Genomic DNA, 15,454 nt, shown 5'->3' on the forward strand with positions numbered 1-15,454 from the left:
CTAGACGATGGAAGTTCTCCAACGCCAACTTCTTCATTTTCTTAAAGTAGGATCCACACCCAACATGGGGTTCAAACTCAGGACCCCAAGATCAAGTCACATGCTCCAAAGACTGATCCAGCCAAGGACTCCTCCCCAACCCCAGCTCTAAAGATAACCACATTAAGGTGTAGTATATATTCCTCAATTTTTTCCTGTGTATATAGAAGCATATCACATTTTTAAAATGGGATCACATCATATTGAAACTCACCTTTCCTCTCTCTCTCTCTCACATGCGTGCTTTCTCTCTCTCTCTCAAAAAAAAATTAAGAATAAGATTATTTTAAAAGGCAGGAGGAAGGGGCACCTGGGTGGCTCAGTTGGTTGAGTGTTGCCTCCTTATGCTCAGGTCATGATCCCAGGGTCTTGGTATAGAGCCTGAGTCAGGCTCCCTGCTTAGCAGAGAGCCTGCTTCTTCTCCCTCTGCCACTGCACCTGCTTGTGCTCTCTCTCTCTGTGTGTGTGTCAAATAAATAAATAAATAAATAAAAAAATTTTTAAAATCTCTGTCTCTGTTTCTCATGAATAAGTAAATAAAATCTTAAAAAAGAAAAAGAAAGTCTCCCTTCACCTTTGTTCCCCAGTCACCCATCAGAATTGATGTCACTAGTTCGGGTAGCATTCCTTTGAAGAGCAGCATAGCTGCAGTTGTATGGATATAACAAATCCACGCACCAAATTATTTTGGTATTTCATTAGAAGGACACTTAGATTGTTTCCAATGCTAACTTTTGTTACCAATAGAGTTCCAGATTGTATAAATTCACCATAATTCATTTAATCATTTCTCTACTGATGAGAAATTAGGCTTAAATATCGTTTGCTTTGCTCCTAGGGCACTTGCACTATGAAGCCCTTCTGCCATTTTGCTCGCAGTGTAGTTTCTCCGGTACTCCTCCAGGGCACTGTGAGCTCCTCAAAAGCAGGGTAAAGTGTTCATATTCATCTTTGTAGCCTCGTTGCTTAAACCCTGAATTTGGCCCAGAGTATGTGCTCACGACGTTTGAGTGCAATCATAACTGAATCGCCCGCGTTGGGTTCTGGAATCGAGCGTGCGGAGGTGGAGCGACGGGAAAGCCGAGCGCCCCTTCGAGCAGTCCCGGCCTCAGAGGGCCCGGAACCTTTATCAGAACCCTCATTGTTTCTCAGGGGGGATTTTTAGCCACAGCGCGTGCCCCGCACAAGCATGGTTGCGATGCACCGGAAGTAGCCTGTTGTTTGGCTGGAGTCGGTTCTTCCGCGGGGCGGAAAAGGCATGTCAGCTTGTGTCCCTACCATTTCCAGTCCCCTTTTCCTTGCAAGACCCTATGAGTAAGCTGTGGCGGCGCGGGAGCACCTCCGGGGCTATGGAAGCCCCTGAACCGGGTAAGCGCGGGTGGATAAAGCAAGGTGGACGTTCCTAGAAAAGGAGCCCCCCCCCCCCTTTTTTTTTTGCTCTTCCGAGCCTCCAGGGTATTTCGCCACAGGTGGGAAGGAGAAAGGCGGGGTGTTGTTATGGTAACTGCGTGTACCGCTGGACAAGTGAGGCCCCTGGGGGGATGGGGTTCTTCAGGGCTCTCCCTGCCCCGCTCTAGTCGTACACCGTTGACAGGCTCTCCTTACGCAGGGGAAGCGCTGGAATTGAGTCTGGCGGGTGCCCACAGCCATGGAGTGCACAAGAAAAAGCACAAGAAGCACAAGAAAAAACACAAGAAGAAACACCACCAGGAAGAGGAGGCTGGGCCCACGCAGCCGTCACCTGCCAAGCCCCAGCTTAAACTCAAAATCAAACTGGGTGGGCAGATCCTGGGCACCAAGAGGTGAGGCCAAGAAAGCCAAAGTTTTACTTGGGGAACTTTAGGAGCAGGCAGAGGTAGTAGGAGGAACTGGCTGGGCTTTCCGGTAGACAAGAGTATGGGTACTGACTTCAGGGCAGACCCAAGAGGGTATAGGGGAATGCTAGTTGTAGCTGCCAAGCAGGAGGACAGAACTGTTCAACTTACACAGCTTTGCTTCTCTGCAGTGTTCCTACTTTCACTGTGATCCCTGAGGGTCCTCGTTCACCCTCTCCCCTTATGGTTGTGGACAATGAAGAGGAACCTATGGAAGGAGTCCCCCTTGAGCAGTACCGTGCCTGGCTGGGTGAGAAGGATCTGGAGGTGGGGAAACTGGGTTTCTCATTATACCTGGTTAAAGGAAGAGGGTTGGTTCTGAGGAGGGTGAGACTTTTGAGTGTCTCAGTATTAACTTGGCCAAATTAGGGTTCTCCACTTGAACAATTTTACTTTTAGCTTTCTAACTTTACTTTCCAGATGAAGACAGTAATCTGTCCCCCTCCCCACTTCGGGACTTGTCAGGGGGCTTAGGGGGTCCAGAGGAAGAGGAGGAACAGAGGTGGCTGGATGCCTTGGAGAAGGGGGAGCTAGATGATAATGGAGATCTCAAGAAGGAAATCAATGAACGGCTGCTCACTGCTCGACAGGTAAGTCAGTTCATTCTTCTTTCACTAGTTGAATATATATTGAGAACCTCTTTGTCCCAAGAATGTTGCTGGGCAATGGGGATATCAGTGGTGAAAAAAAGAGGTTTCTGTTCTCATGGAGCTGCTGTTCTTGTGTGTGTGTGTTGGAGGGAGAGGGGTAAGTAAATAATTTTGAAAAGCACAGTTTATAACAAAGATAGGGTAATGAAATAGAAAGTGGTGGTAAGAGACAACATTAGGTAGGGAAGTCAGGGAAGACCTCTCTGATGAGATTACATTGCCAATACTGGAGCTTTTCAGGCAGAGACCAGCAGCTGCAAAGACCTTGAGAGTGAAACATGGCCAGTAGTGGTCAAGGAGAAAAGTGTGACTAAAGCATGAAAGGGGTATATGCAGGAAATGATAGATTTGATTTCTATTTCAGTAGATTACTTTGGCTTCTCAGTGGAGATAAGGAGTAGAAAAGCAAGACCTGCCAGGAAGCTGTTGAAGGGGTCAGGTGAGATGGTCATGGATCAAACCAAGGTGAAGTTGTGGAAATGGAGGAAATCGGATGGATTCTCAATATATTTTGGACATAGATACTTGTTGGGAGTCAGGGAGCAGGGAGAAAAGAAGAATCAAAGGTAACCCTGAGTTTGGGGCTTGACCAGTTATCTAATTGATGCTATTCACTGAGATGAAAAGATTTAAAACAAAACAAAACAAAAAAGCAAAAAAAAAACCTCTGGAGAGGTGGTAAACAGAGTTTTGGTACTCAGGGCAGGTAGGAAACGTTAATGCTTTTCTTCTTTAGAGTCAGGGACCTAAAGATGACAGTTTGGAGATCTGGGAGGAGGCAGCAGTAAGGCACCTGGAGAGGGTTGCTAATTCCACCCCTTCTCTCAAGGCCAGCGCTCCACAAGACCTTGCTTCCCAGACCCCCACTTCCCTTACCCGGCTTGGGCCGACCTCGCCTCCCTGACACCACTCGGTCTGTCTCTCCCCAGCGAGCTCTACTCCAGAAGGCGCGGAGTCAGCCTTCCCCGATGTTGCCGCTACCTGTGGCTGGGGGCTGCCCGGCCCCGGCCCTCACCGAGGAGATGCTGCTGAAGCGGGAGGAGAGGGCGCGAAAGAGACGGCTGCAGGCGGCTCGGCGGGCGGAGGAGCACAAGAACCAGACTATCGAGCGCCTCACCAAGACCGCGGCGCCCAGCGGGCGGGGAGGCCGAGGGGCAGCGCGGGGCGAGCGACGGGGAGGGCGGACCGCGGCCCCGGCCCCAATGGTGCGCTACAGCAGCGGGGCCCAGGGTTCCACCCTTTCCTTCCCACCAGGCATCCCCGCCCCCGCGCCAGTGTCTCAGCGGCCGTCCCCATCTGGCCCTCCTCCTCGGTGCTCCGTCCCCGGCTGCCCGCACCCACGCCGCTACGCCTGCTCGCGCACGGGCCAGGCGCTCTGCAGCCTTCAGTGCTACCGCATCAACCTGCAGATGCGGCTTGGAGGGCCCGAGGGCCCCGGGTCCCCCCTTTTGGCTACTTAAGGTCCTTACCTAACCCGGACTCTGCGCCCTCTCCCCTGCCGGGTTTTCGTTCTTTTCCCCACCCTATTAAATTTAATCCGGTGCCTCGACTTGTACAGAGCTGGGGAAATGGGCTATGGGCAGGCCAATGCCCCGTACACACATTTTGCCCCCTCGGGAGATTGCGTCGACTCCGGGGAATATGGCCTCCAGGCAGCGAGAAGACTTAGGCGGCCTTTTGGGGACGCCGCCCCGCCCCGCCTCGCCTCGCCTCGCCTCTTCCAGTGGGGTCACCTGGCTTGGTTGGGCCTCCGTCGTCATCCTCGGAAATAACGCTCAAGCCAATCAGTGGAAAATTTGCTTTCCTGGATGGCCGTTCAATGGCTGATAACGCGGAGCCCGTTCTGTTGTCCGTATTGGCTGTTGTCGCTGTCAGTCAGGGGCAGGGTCGAACCTTGCCCCACTCTTTGTCTGTGTGAGCTCTTGTTGTCTGGGCGAGTGGCGGAGGCGCGGCTGTGGATTGGTCGCCGGGAGAGCCCTCCGGTCCGTTCCTATTGGCCCGTCCGCCGGCGGGCGTTGCCGATTGGTAGGGCCGAGCAATCTGGGTCCTAGTTGGCAGAGCTCGCCCCGGATGGAAGCTCCAGCCGCGGAGTGATGGTGGCGGCAGCGAAGATGGGCCGGGCAGGGGCCATGGCGGTGGCGGCAGAGGTGGCAGGGGCGGGGCGCCTGGCGATAGAGGAGGCTGTGGTCTACAAGGGGCTGTAGGTGGAGGCATGGCTCAGGCCAGCAGCGGGAACGGCAGCGAGGAGGCCTGGGGGGCACTTCGCGTGCCGCAACAGCAGGTATCCCAACTGCTCCAAAAGCCTATCACGACAGCCATTTATTTCTCTATCCCCTCTCCTTGTCCCTACCTTTTGGGGGGTTGGGGAGGAACTCACGTAGCCAAAGATACTGTGAAGTTCCTAAATATGTCCCCTCTGCTCTTTGTCTAAACTTTGTAACGTAGATGCAGTTGACTTTGCCTGCAACTCCATAGACTCCCATCCCATGGCTGCAGTGGAAGCTTGCAGTGGCTCTCCAGTGACCAAAGACATAGTGAGGCCCAGGGAAGCTCCCTCTGTCTTACAACAGTTATTTGTGATGTTTTTCTGTGTGCCTATTGTCACAACAGAGTCCGGCAGCGTCTTCTCTTGAGGGAGCAATTTGGAGAAGAGCTGGAACCCAGACTCGCGCCCTGGATGCCATCCTTTATCATCCACAGCAATCCCATCTGGTTGGGAGCACTGCTCTGGGACTCATATGGCCCTTCCTCTACCCTAGGAAGCCTGAGACCCACGGGTGGAAAGATCCGGCTTGGGGGTGGGGAGGCATTGGGTGGGGGGCGGGTAATGAAAGCATTTTAGCATTGGAAATTATCTTAAACCCTTTACCCATTGTTTAAGACTTTGAGATAGCTCAGATTGCCCTCTGGCTTCTGCCCAAACACTCCCTTAACAGAAAACACCCTGGGGAACCAGCCTGAGTGTGAGAGAAGTCTCCATATGCAGAACTGAAATCTGTCTCTTTGTATGTCCACACCTTGCATCTTGTTCTCTAGACAGATTCCTAATGTTCCAAATCCTCTTCCACGTCAACAGCCCTTCAGATGTTCCAACACTCCTCTCACCATCACTCTTTCCCTCCCCACAAATCTCTCTGAGCTCAACTTGGCTCAGCGAGTGGGACTGTGCCCTTGCATGCAGTGGGGTGGGGGTGGACAGTGCCTGGGGCTGGGGCTGGAATCTCCCTTGGTTCTAAGTGCCTCCTTGCTCCCAGCTTCGAGAGCTGTGCCCAGGAGTGAACAACCAGCCCTACCTCTGTGAGAGTGGTCACTGCTGCGGGGAGACGGGCTGCTGCACCTACTACTATGAGCTCTGGTGTGAGTCTCCAAGGGGGCTGTTCTTGGGTCCTTCTGCCCACCCTCCCTTGGGCCTCAAAATTCCTGCCTTCATGGACCTTTCTGTGCCTGGGAGGTAGCTAAGACCCTCCCTCCTCACCCCTTGCAGGGTTCTGGCTGCTCTGGACTGTCCTCATCCTCTTTAGCTGCTGTTGCGCCTTCCGTCATCGACGAGCTAAGCTCCGGCTGCAGCAACAGCAGCGGCAGCGTGAGATCAACTTGTTAGCCTACCATGGGGCATGCCATGGAGTTGGCCCTGTCCCCACCGGTTCGCTGCTTGACCTTCGTGAGTGGCTGGAGGCTCTGGGCTCACTGCCAGCAGCCTCTCCCAACCCAGAACCTGGAATCATCCACACATTCCCCTTTTCAGAAATTTCAAAGCAGACTTTTCCTAATACTAGAGATACCACTACCCCACCTCTGGGTGCCCCACCAACCATGCCATTCTTTCCCGCAGGCCTCCTCAGCACCTTCAAACCCCCAGCCTATGAGGATGTGGTTCACCGGCCGGGCACACCACCACCTCCTTACACTGCAGCCTCAGGCTGCCCCTTGACTGCTTCCAGTGAACGCACCTGCCGCTCCTCTGCTTCTAGCTGCCCTGCCCCCTGCGAGGGAACAAATGTGGAAGGTGGTTCCTCCCACCAGAGTGCACCCCCTCATCAGGAGGGTGAGCCAGGGGCTGGGATGAGCCCTACCCCCACACCCCCTTCCTGCCGCTATCGCCGCCTGACTGGTGACTCAGGTATTGAGCTCTGCCCTTGTCCTGACTCTAGCGAGGGCAAGCCAGTCAAGGAGGCTAGGGCTGGTGCCACCCCACCAGATCTGGAGGACCCTTGTGTGCTGCCCCTCAATCCTGTACCCCAGGCCTCCCCTGTGGAGCTAGCTTCCAGTGAAGGGGACATCCCATAAACAGTTTTGGGAGGGTGGGTGGATTACTTGCTCACCAGAAACTGCCCTGGGCCCAAGTTCTCTTTGGCCTCTCCCTGCCACTTCTAATCTGCCTGAAAGGGGTGGAGTCTTGAAAAGAGTGGCAGTGTTTGGGGGACTGTGCTAGCTCTACCCCCAAAAAACACACAGGAGCCTTTGATCTCATTAAAGAGATGTGAACCAGCTGCTTGTGAATTTGGGTGGACTGGTGCTCAATGGACTAGTGCTCAACTTGCTGCATTGTTCAACTTGACCTAACTGGATTTGGAGGGGACATGTAATGCCACTTTTCCCACCCTCCTCTGAAAAACAGGAGGCAGCCCTAAGGTCTGGACTGAGCTGGAACTTCTTGGTGAGGCAGAGCTGGCAAAAGAATAGAGTCTGGCGTGGTTTTCCAATTTATTTAGAAAAAATAGACTCTGAATTCACATTCACCCCAGGGCTATGTGGGATGACAGGAAGGAGACACCTGAGATGAGCTGAGAAGGATTTGAAGCACTAGTATCTGAGGGCTGGGGGGGTAGAAGCTAGAGACCTTGTCCCTCTAATCCAGACTGGGGGCCTGGCACCCCTCTCATCCTTCCTCTTTAGTAGTCTTCAGCCATGGCCAGTAGGACAAGGCTGGTCCAGCCTTGGAAAGGGCGACACCCCATTCCCCGCCCATCCCGGTCACTATACTGCTCCCAAAGGAAACCCGTGGCCTGATACTGCCGCCAGACATTGCCCACCACATTGGTACGGAGCTCACGGTGGAGCTTGGCAGCCTGGGCCTGGTGGGGACCCTCCAGATGACCATAGTGGTAGAGGGCCCCTAAGGCCAAGTAGTTGACATTGAGCCACACAGCACCCCGCCAGTAGGGAGGATCATGCTCTGAATTGCGCTGGCCATAAAAGGGGCTGGAGGCTGCAAGGGAGCGCAAGCCAAACGGGCTCCAGAGATGGCGGCTGTCAGCTAGAACATCCAGCAGAGGCCCAAGGCGGGGGGAATTGGGGTCCAGCAGCCTCAGGAGCAGGGGAAAAAGACTGACATAGCCCAAGGCATCCACATACTGTAAGCGAGGGTGGGGCCGGCCCACTACCCGCACCAACCCCTGAGGGGGCCGAGGCTTCAGCTGCACCGCTTTTGTGTGGTTCCCAAAGTCTGCAAAGACTCCTAGCTCTGGGGCCCAGTGCAGCTCATCCAGGTTCTCTTCTGCCTCCAGTGATGCAGCCAGTGGACCCAGCTCCGCAGCTGCCTCAGCCTCTCCTAGCTGCTCTGCCAGCCGCAGCAGCACACGGGCACCCAGTGCCATCCAGCATCGCAGGTCCAAGTGCCGCTCACTGACTGAAGGGTGTGAAGCCCGGGGATAGTCATCCAGCCCTGAAGGCAGCGTCTTAGGGTTCAACAAGGTTGGCAAGACTGGGTCCCGGCCCCGCCAGCGGTAAGATAGTGGCACTGGGCCTGCCTGGCTCTTATGGAGCCAGGAGAACCAAGCACACAGACGGGGGAAGGCCCTGCGGAGGAAGGCAAAGTCCGCAGGGTCACCAACCTCTAGCATGTGGGCTACAGGCAGAAGCAGGGTTGGGGGGTTGGCGTGGGCTGCCTTCTGCACCAGGAATTCTGGGGGCACCCGGGCTCGAGCCTCATCCCCTAGCACCTGCTCCCGTCCAATCCAGCCATCAGCATTGAGCAACCCCAGCCAGTGGCCTAGGACCTCCCGGGTAAGGCGGGGATCCCACCTCTGGACCACCAACTGGTGAAAGCCCTCATCCCAAAGGAAGCCTCGTGGGAAGAATGACCGGGAGGGCACTGCTGTGAAAAGAGGGACAGGTGGAAAGAGGGCTGGGTCCACCTTCTGCTCAGATCCCTCAACCCCCATGTCTGCCAACACCAGACCTTGTCCGTAAAAGTAGCCAATCCCACCAAGGAGGCCACTGAGGGCAACCTGACCCAAAGCCTGCTCCTCAAGGCTCAGGCCCTTCTCCTTCAGTTGAAAAGTCTTCTCAAAGTGTTCTCTAAAGGCTTCAGCATGGCTCTCCAGGGCTTGGGTCAGTAGGCTGCCTGCCAGCTGCTCCACGGCTTGGCTTCTGCCTGCCCGGGCACTGCCTGATTCAAACAGCAACTCCACAGAAAAGGGGGTTTTCAGTGTCACCTGTTGTATCAAGAATTGCCCTTGTCCCTGTCCTTGCCCACTTGGGCCTTTGTCCTCCCATTTCAGAGATCCTGGCAAGCCGAGGTATCGTTCAGGGGAAGCCCCTGGGGGCCGGTGCTGAAACCAGCTATTTAGGCGACTCTTCACCATCTCTGTCAGCAAGGGAAGTCCTGGGTTGGAGGACCAGAAGACATTGTAGCTTGAAGGGAAGAAGGTAAATAGGAAACATTACTCAGGAGAGGATGGTGAGCATTATAAAGAGAAGTAAGAGGAGACTGGGGGTCGGGATGGAAGGGTTTGGCAATATAGGGGACATGGAGCCTAGTGAGAAGGGAAATAACTGGTAGAAAGAGGGTAGAGTGGGGGAGATAGAAATCAGGCTACATCAGCATCCATACTACCCCAACCATCACCCCACACTCTCTTCCCCCAGTTACCTGCTATACTTGGGGGCAAGATCCCCTGGATTGGTTGGCGCCATAAGTGTAAAGCGGAAGTCACCAAGTTCACTGGAGTGCCCACTGATGAATTTCAACTGCCCTTTGGCCCCAACCTCTGGCACTAGGACTTCCTTGCCATCTGTCACCACATAGAAGAACAGGGACACCAAAGGAAGGGCAGAGGTACCTGAGGCCTGGGTGACCAAGGAGGACAGAAAAACACACCATTAGATTAGCAGTCTCTCCTGAAAATTCAGCCTTACTGAAAGGGGCACCATGCAGGAGCAACATGGTAAACATACATCTATAGTGTTGAGGGTCAGTGAGAGTCAGCACCCAGTGAGATGAGGTACAGAGCTTTGCGCGTAGGGTTCTCTGGGAATTAACAGAGTGCTTTTGTGTCATGTACTATCCTAAGAACTCTACACATCATTTTCTTTCATTCTTACAATCCTATGACTTAAGGCTATTTGTATCTCCATCTTGCAGACTAGGAAACCATGGCTTATGATAATAAATAGAGGTGGTCATATAGACAAGTGTTTAAGGCAGGCAGCCAGACTCAGCCTCTGCCGTTAACTGCCTCATCATACTGCGGTTTGCTAGCAGCAAAGAAAGGGTGGAGGGAGTCTGGGCTGGGGGGGAAGGGTGTCCTGAGGCCCTGACCTGAGGCTCTACAGTCACTCTCCAGCTCCAGTCCCCTCCGTGCTGACCCCCAGGCCTCTTGACGAACTCAGTGGTGAGCCTTAAGGCCCCATCCTGGATGTGTTGCCGCCCGAAGGAGAGACCGTCGTGGAACTCCCAGCCATAGGGACCCACGCCGTCCCCCTGCTCACACGTGTGCCTGAGCTTAGGGGTCCCTGGGGTGGCGCCTTGCTGTGCCCACATCAGTCCTGGGGGTAGAACGGCCACGTAAGTCAATGAGAGGGCAGGGGATCTGTCCCTCTGGGTCTCCGAGAACTTCAGGGTCAACCCTCCTCAGAACTCTCCTGAACCACGCCCCTCCCCACTCTTGCTCTGGCGTGAAGCTGGGGCGCCCAGATTAAGAGTTCGCCTGCCTGCCCGCCCTCCCCGAGGCCCAGTTACCGGTGAGAAGGGGCTTCGGGCTGCGGGTCTTCATGCCGAAGTAGACGTGAGGGCGGTAGGTGCCCCAGAAGAGGTCCGGGGCCACCGCGGGGCTGGAAGAGTCGGGAGGCAGGGATGGGGGCGCAGAGTGCAGTGTGACCGCCCGCCGTGCACGGTGCCACTCCAGCAGCCAGCATCCTGACAAGCCCAGGGCCAGAGACAGGACCACGACGCCCAAAGCCGCTCTCCAGGCAAAGCCACGGGCCTCACCGCCCCGTCGTGCCGGGCCGCCCCGAGCCGCCCTTTCAGCTGTCCGCGCTCCGTCTACAGGAGCTCCGCGGCGCCGCCGCTCGCCCCGAGCCATCCTAGCACCGAGGTGTGTGCTGCAGGGTCCGGCCTGGCCTCACCCGCCGGCCGGTGCCTCCCGCTCCGCTTCCGCCTCCTGTCGGAAGTCCCGCCCCGCCACGTCAGATTGTGTCTCCGAGTACGGAACCGCCGCCACCTGCGTGGCAAAAGGCTGTCTCCTGGGTTAACGTTTCTTTGGCACCCTCGCGGATTTCTCAGGCTAGTAAAGTAATCTCACATTGGCTTGTTGTTTTTCAAATGACTATGTATTAAGGACGTGACACGCCATCCCGAGTATTTTACAGTCAATCGCCCCAATCAAGTAGTTGAAAACTGGCCTAGAAAATTCAACTTGGCCCAGGCCAGAGCCAGAAAATGGCTAGCTTGGAGCCCAAGTGTATCTGGATCATTTTGCCCACGCCCATGCCTTCTTTCCTAGTTAAGTGGAGTGTGCCAGAGTGGACCCAAGAGGAAGCCTGAGATCTGTTCCAAGTGTCTTTAAGCAACCCTCTGACTTTAGACAAGTCAGATCTCAGCCTAGGATTCCTTATCTAGATGAACCCTAAAAGGCTATAAGGTGGTGCACGCATTTTAAGAATGCATTTTCTCTCCTTTTCTACAACCCAAGCAAAGAAGCTTAGGGGATCAATTATATCCAGGTCAGGGAAAGCTGTGGGAAGGAGGCAGCATCTGGACCTCAGGTGGATCTAGAAGAATTTACATTACACTTGATGGTGGCTCAGAAAAGCAACTTAGATTCAGTTAATTATTTCTCACCAACAGCTTGGCATAAAAGTTATTTTTATAAAGTACAAGTCCCTATCCTCCTTTAAAAAACCCTACTCAACACTATTATGCTACTCTAGCTATTACCACACTTCCCGTCCAAACTCATTATATAAAGCCAATACTGCATGTTGCCTGTCCACTTTCTATTTTGCTATAATCTGATATCTGGCCCCTCCTTCACTGGTAGACTTTTTGCTCTTTCACTAATCACCTGACCAATCCCAATGGTCAATCCTGTCTTTATCTTTCTGCTACTATTGCATCTAGTTCACATCTCTATTGTAGCACTTATACCTGGGTTTCATTATTCATCGTTGTATGCCAGGAGTAATCACAGTTACAGGTAAAAGGTAGGTAGTAAATATTTGTAAACTCAACAAATGTTTATTGCATGCTAGGTATCAGGCACTCTGCAAAGTGCTGAGGACACAGAGAAAATGGCCCCAAACTCAAGTTCACAGTGCCAGCATTCAATCTACATTTACAGCAACGTTTGAACCATCAACATTTTTGCAGATAAAGAGAGTGGTAAAATCTGGCCACAAAAAATAGCCAGTTAACCATCGAGATGGTAAACTAAAATCCAGGTTGTAAGTATCCTTTCATCTATAGCATAAGGCCTCTTAGGTAACACTTATGCTCCTAGTAATGTCCTAGGCACCTTACAGATTCCAACTCATGTAATCCTCAGCAGTTTTAAGAGATAGGTACTATTATTCCCATTTTACTAATGAGGAAACAGGCACTGAGAGACTGAATTGTTCCACAGTCACAGAGCTACTTAGGGGCAAAGTTAGGATTTCAACCTCAGGAATTCTGGCTCTTGGCTCTTTACTATACCATACTGCCTCCTGGTAGGTTGTTTTTTGGTAGTTTCTTTTTTAAAGGGGGTGGGGTGGGAATAAAACCACTCTTGAAGATAGCACCCTTTTTAAGCAGAGCAGCAATATAGTAATGCTGTAGCAAAATCATGAAAAATGTATCTGACAAAAGATACAGTAGCCAGTGTTGAGACATCCTTGATTGCCTAGCTGAGCACTCTGAAGTTGTCTAAACCAGTAGACCTCCGTCTTTTTTCTACAACCCCGTCTTGGTAAGAAATAATACTACTGCAACCAAGTATACACAGATACACACATATATACATATTTTCTATTATATATATATTCATGATTATAGGCTGAAAACTTAAATTTCTAAAAAGAATACTTCCCATTCCCTGTGCCACGCACTCTGATACTTTTTATTCTATTTTACTTTGTTTTTTAAAGGCTGGTTTATCCCCCTAATTAATTTGATGATCCATATCAATGGGTGGTAACCTGGTACAAAAAACATATTAGGGGGATCCCTGGGTGGCGCAGCGGTTTGGCGCCTGCCTTTGGCCCAGGGCGCGATCCTGGAGACCTTGGATCGAATCCCACATCGGGCTCCTGGTGCATGGAGCCTGCTTCTCCCTCTGCCTATGTCTCTGCCTCTCTCTCTCTCTCTGTGACTATCATAAATAAATAAAAATTAAAAAAAAAAAAAAAAGAAAAACATATTAGGTACAGTGTGGAGCAAGTAGTAGTGTGACATAAATACAGTGATGTGCTTTAAAAGATAAAATTTAGCAGAGGAAAAATGTTCAGCAAAAAAGGAGACTGGGTGGGAAAATACAATGATACAGGAAAGTGAATGGGAACAGAGAAAACATTTTGGAAGCCTTTGTTTAAGACAGAATATTCTGAACTTACTGACTGGATATGCAGGGAAAGGAGAGGGCAGAACCAGAGATAATGCTCTGGTTTCCCACCTCGAAGGCTGAGTGAATGAAGTGCCTTTAAAAGAAATGGGAACGTCAGGAGAAGAGGCAAGTATATGTGTATGTAAAATTAACAATTTTATTTTGGACAGTGTTGTGGGATTTGGAGGAAATCCGTAGTACATAACCTGACTATAACAGCAGTTGGGATTAGAGCTAAACAGAGATGAAGGATTTAACCCAAGGGTAGTTTGAATTATGACAGAGAATAGAAAAGAAAAGAATATGGAATATTCCCCAGGAATAGAAAAGAAAATGAAGGATGAGAATAGTACTTTTATGGTTTAAAAAAAAAAAAAAGACCCAAGAGGAAGAGAAGTTCCACAATGGAGTGAATTAAAAGTGGCAGGCGCTACTGAGATGGTAAGATGAGGACGAAGAAAAACAGCACTGGATTTGGCTGATAAAAGAGGTACCTTGAGTGAGTGATGGGAAAAGCCAAATTCAAAAACGGTTAAGCAGGGAGTGGTGGTAATAGAAATAAATTCAGGTTTGTCCAGACCCCTATCTGATCCGTGTCTCGTTCCAGAAACGTTTAGATTAGTAATCACAGGGCTCGCTCTCGCTGTTTTGTTTTTTGGCGCTCTTTTCCCCTGCAGATGGTGATCTTGGTGATGAAGTCTCTCGAGCTCTTTTTAGGTAGTTATCCTAGCAATCCAAAGCTAAAATCTGTTTGTTGGGCTCTTCTGCGCTGTCAGCGCCCGGTACCAGGTCCGGGCTTGTCCCCGCTCCCCGCCGTAGTCCTCGCCTGGATGTGGGAGGCAAAGGCTGTGAGCATTTCCTGGGCGGTGAGGTGGGCGCCGCGCATAATCAGGCGATGCCCGTCTCCTGGGGAAGAAACAAACGAGTCAGGCACCGGGAGGACGGCGGGGCCGGGGCTGAGGGCGCGCGGGCTTCCTGGCACCCCTCCCGCCCGCCTCCCTACCCGAGCCCACCGAACAGCACTTCCACGCAGGGCTCGGAGCCGTCGTGCCTCACGTCCGCAATCACCGAGCAGTTAAGGTTGGTAGAACGGACCTTCTCGCTGCTCACCGCCTGGAGGAAGGTCCTGCGGTGCGAAAACTGCTTGAGCGCCCGGCCGAGGGGGCTAGACCCCCGGCGGGAGGAAGACGCGTCCCCTTCCCGTCCCCAGTCCTTCCGCCTTGTACCTCGTGGATTCCACATTCTTCTCGAAGGGGCAGAATTGAACCCGAACCTGCTTCACAGACCGGAGGCCGAGCCGAGCCAAGGACGCCGCCATGGTGACCTCCGCCCCGGAAGGCCTCGCTCGGGCGGAAGCGTCTCTTCCCACATCGCTCTCCTCCCTGACCCGGCCGCTGCGGCGTGCTGCTCTTCGGCCCTCCGGTTCTCCCGCCCTCCGACTCCGGCGCTAGCGTTCCGTGGTGCTTGCCCTCCCTCCGCCGCCCGGGGAGAGGAGTAGAAAAGGCCAGCAGGGAGGGAGGTGGTTTCCATACGGGGTATGAAGGGCCCCAAAGTAAGCGGTCGGTAAATACCTATCATTAATAGTCCTCTGGTACCACGGAGAGAACAATACATAGTGCAGAAGCCGTCGCGCCCGGTTCGGAAAACACGTCCGCCTTGGGCGGCCTTTACCCCTTGCGTACGCTGCTGTACCAGGTCTAGGTTAGCACCATCTTCAGCGCTGGCCCCTTCGGTGAGGACGCTACCCTGGCAGGGGTTATACAGCTGCCAGCGGGTAAACCCTGCTCAGGTAACTGAAGAGTAGACACGTTGAACTCTGAGTAACCAAAGTTTAAATGTTAAGGTCCCTTTAGCCCAGCATCTTTAAGTGACTGAGTTACGAGTCGGGAGTATAGGGTAATACATCTCTCCGGACTGATCCAAGTGCAGAAATGCCTGTTCCACCTCTGGTTCCTGAAGAACTTTATGGTCAACCTGGTTCCTGGGACTTAAAAGGAAGTGGTATCCCAGGCTCACTGTTTTGTATTGCTTTTTTTCTCTCCCTTCCCCCTGGGCTCCAATCTGATGGTTCTTCTCCCAGGGCCTAGCC

General features: G+C 52.7%; 4 protein-coding genes and 1 long non-coding RNA gene across 8 annotated transcripts; 3 read left to right on the forward strand and 2 right to left on the reverse strand.

Moving 5' to 3' along the window:
* Window positions 1–1,266: 1,266 nt before the first annotated feature.
* On the forward strand, window positions 1,267–4,112 carry INO80B (INO80 complex subunit B). Its single transcript, XM_041754518.1, has 5 exons — window positions 1,267–1,407; window positions 1,649–1,841; window positions 2,045–2,163; window positions 2,334–2,503; window positions 3,493–4,112. Exons 1-5 carry the CDS (start codon window positions 1,350–1,352, stop codon window positions 4,021–4,023), a joined length of 1,071 nt encoding a protein of 356 aa, XP_041610452.1. The 5' UTR covers window positions 1,267–1,349; the 3' UTR covers window positions 4,024–4,112.
* A 154-nt stretch (window positions 4,113–4,266) lies between these two features.
* WBP1 (WW domain binding protein 1) lies at window positions 4,267–7,051 on the forward strand. Of its 4 annotated transcripts, none has more exons than XM_041754522.1 (5): window positions 4,267–4,844; window positions 5,009–5,097; window positions 5,818–5,920; window positions 6,048–6,224; window positions 6,396–7,051. In XM_041754522.1, exons 2-5 carry the CDS (start codon window positions 5,050–5,052, stop codon window positions 6,848–6,850), a joined length of 783 nt encoding a protein of 260 aa, XP_041610456.1. In that variant the 5' UTR covers window positions 4,267–4,844; window positions 5,009–5,049; the 3' UTR covers window positions 6,851–7,051. The 4 variants fall into 4 exon arrangements, with proteins under 4 accessions (XP_041610456.1, XP_041610453.1, XP_041610454.1 ...); XM_041754519.1 differs by lacking the exon at window positions 5,009–5,097 and adding an exon at window positions 5,171–5,275; XM_041754520.1 differs by lacking the exon at window positions 5,009–5,097 and adding an exon at window positions 5,174–5,275.
* Window positions 7,052–7,077: 26 nt separating this feature from the next.
* Window positions 7,078–13,346, reverse strand: MOGS (mannosyl-oligosaccharide glucosidase). Its single transcript, XM_041754510.1, has 4 exons — window positions 10,527–13,346; window positions 10,107–10,333; window positions 9,438–9,634; window positions 7,078–9,199 (listed from the first exon to the last, which is right to left on the reverse strand). The coding sequence occupies exons 1-4, from the start codon at window positions 10,867–10,869 to the stop codon at window positions 7,456–7,458; spliced, it is 2,511 nt and encodes an 836-aa protein (XP_041610444.1). The 5' UTR covers window positions 10,870–13,346; the 3' UTR covers window positions 7,078–7,455.
* LOC121490656 lies at window positions 9,080–9,974 on the forward strand. Its single transcript, XR_005987737.1, has 2 exons — window positions 9,080–9,214; window positions 9,434–9,974. It is a non-coding gene; the product is annotated as an uncharacterized LOC121490656 (long non-coding RNA).
* Window positions 13,347–13,500: 154 nt separating the features above from the next.
* Window positions 13,501–15,352, reverse strand: MRPL53 (mitochondrial ribosomal protein L53). The gene is made up of 3 exons (XM_041754523.1): window positions 14,592–15,352; window positions 14,379–14,491; window positions 13,501–14,271 (listed from the first exon to the last, which is right to left on the reverse strand). The coding sequence occupies exons 1-3, from the start codon at window positions 14,681–14,683 to the stop codon at window positions 14,138–14,140; spliced, it is 339 nt and encodes a 112-aa protein (XP_041610457.1). The 5' UTR covers window positions 14,684–15,352; the 3' UTR covers window positions 13,501–14,137.
* Between the last annotated feature and the right edge of the window lie 102 nt (window positions 15,353–15,454).

The sequence above is a fragment of the Vulpes lagopus genome, chromosome 5, assembly GCF_018345385.1.
Source record: "Vulpes lagopus strain Blue_001 chromosome 5, ASM1834538v1, whole genome shotgun sequence".
Taxonomy (NCBI): domain Eukaryota; kingdom Metazoa; phylum Chordata; class Mammalia; order Carnivora; family Canidae; genus Vulpes; species Vulpes lagopus.

What these genes read in the sequence shown, in the direction of transcription:
- INO80B (XM_041754518.1), top strand. Translation starts at nt 1,350, where the DNA reads ATGAGTAAGCTGTGGCGGCGCGGGAGCACCTCCGGGGCTATGGAAGCC. An exon ending in CAGATCCTGGGCACCAAGAG is followed by an intron (nt 1,842 to 2,044) that starts GTGAGGCCAAGA and finishes GCTTCTCTGCAG; the next exon opens with TGTTCCTACTTTCACTGTGA. An exon ending in GCAGTACCGTGCCTGGCTGG is followed by an intron (nt 2,164 to 2,333) that starts GTGAGAAGGATC and finishes TTTACTTTCCAG; the next exon opens with ATGAAGACAGTAATCTGTCC.
- WBP1 (XM_041754519.1), top strand. Translation starts at nt 4,776, where the DNA reads ATGGCTCAGGCCAGCAGCGGGAACGGCAGCGAGGAGGCCTGGGGGGCA. An exon ending in TTCGCGTGCCGCAACAGCAG is followed by an intron (nt 4,845 to 5,170) that starts GTATCCCAACTG and finishes CTATTGTCACAA; the next exon opens with CAGAGTCCGGCAGCGTCTTC. An exon ending in ATCCACAGCAATCCCATCTG is followed by an intron (nt 5,276 to 5,817) that starts GTTGGGAGCACT and finishes CCTTGCTCCCAG; the next exon opens with CTTCGAGAGCTGTGCCCAGG.
- MOGS (XM_041754510.1), bottom strand. Translation starts at nt 10,869, where the DNA reads ATGGCTCGGGGCGAGCGGCGGCGCCGCGGAGCTCCTGTAGACGGAGCG. An exon ending in CCCGAAGCCCCTTCTCACCG is followed by an intron (nt 10,334 to 10,526) that starts GTAACTGGGCCT and finishes TTCTACCCCCAG; the next exon opens with GACTGATGTGGGCACAGCAA. An exon ending in CTTGCCCCCAAGTATAGCAG is followed by an intron (nt 9,200 to 9,437) that starts GTAACTGGGGGA and finishes CTTCCCTTCAAG; the next exon opens with CTACAATGTCTTCTGGTCCT.
- MRPL53 (XM_041754523.1), bottom strand. Translation starts at nt 14,683, where the DNA reads ATGGCGGCGTCCTTGGCTCGGCTCGGCCTCCGGTCTGTGAAGCAGGTT. An exon ending in AAGAATGTGGAATCCACGAG is followed by an intron (nt 14,492 to 14,591) that starts GTACAAGGCGGA and finishes TTCGCACCGCAG; the next exon opens with GACCTTCCTCCAGGCGGTGA. An exon ending in CTGCGTGGAAGTGCTGTTCG is followed by an intron (nt 14,272 to 14,378) that starts GTGGGCTCGGGT and finishes TTTCTTCCCCAG; the next exon opens with GAGACGGGCATCGCCTGATT.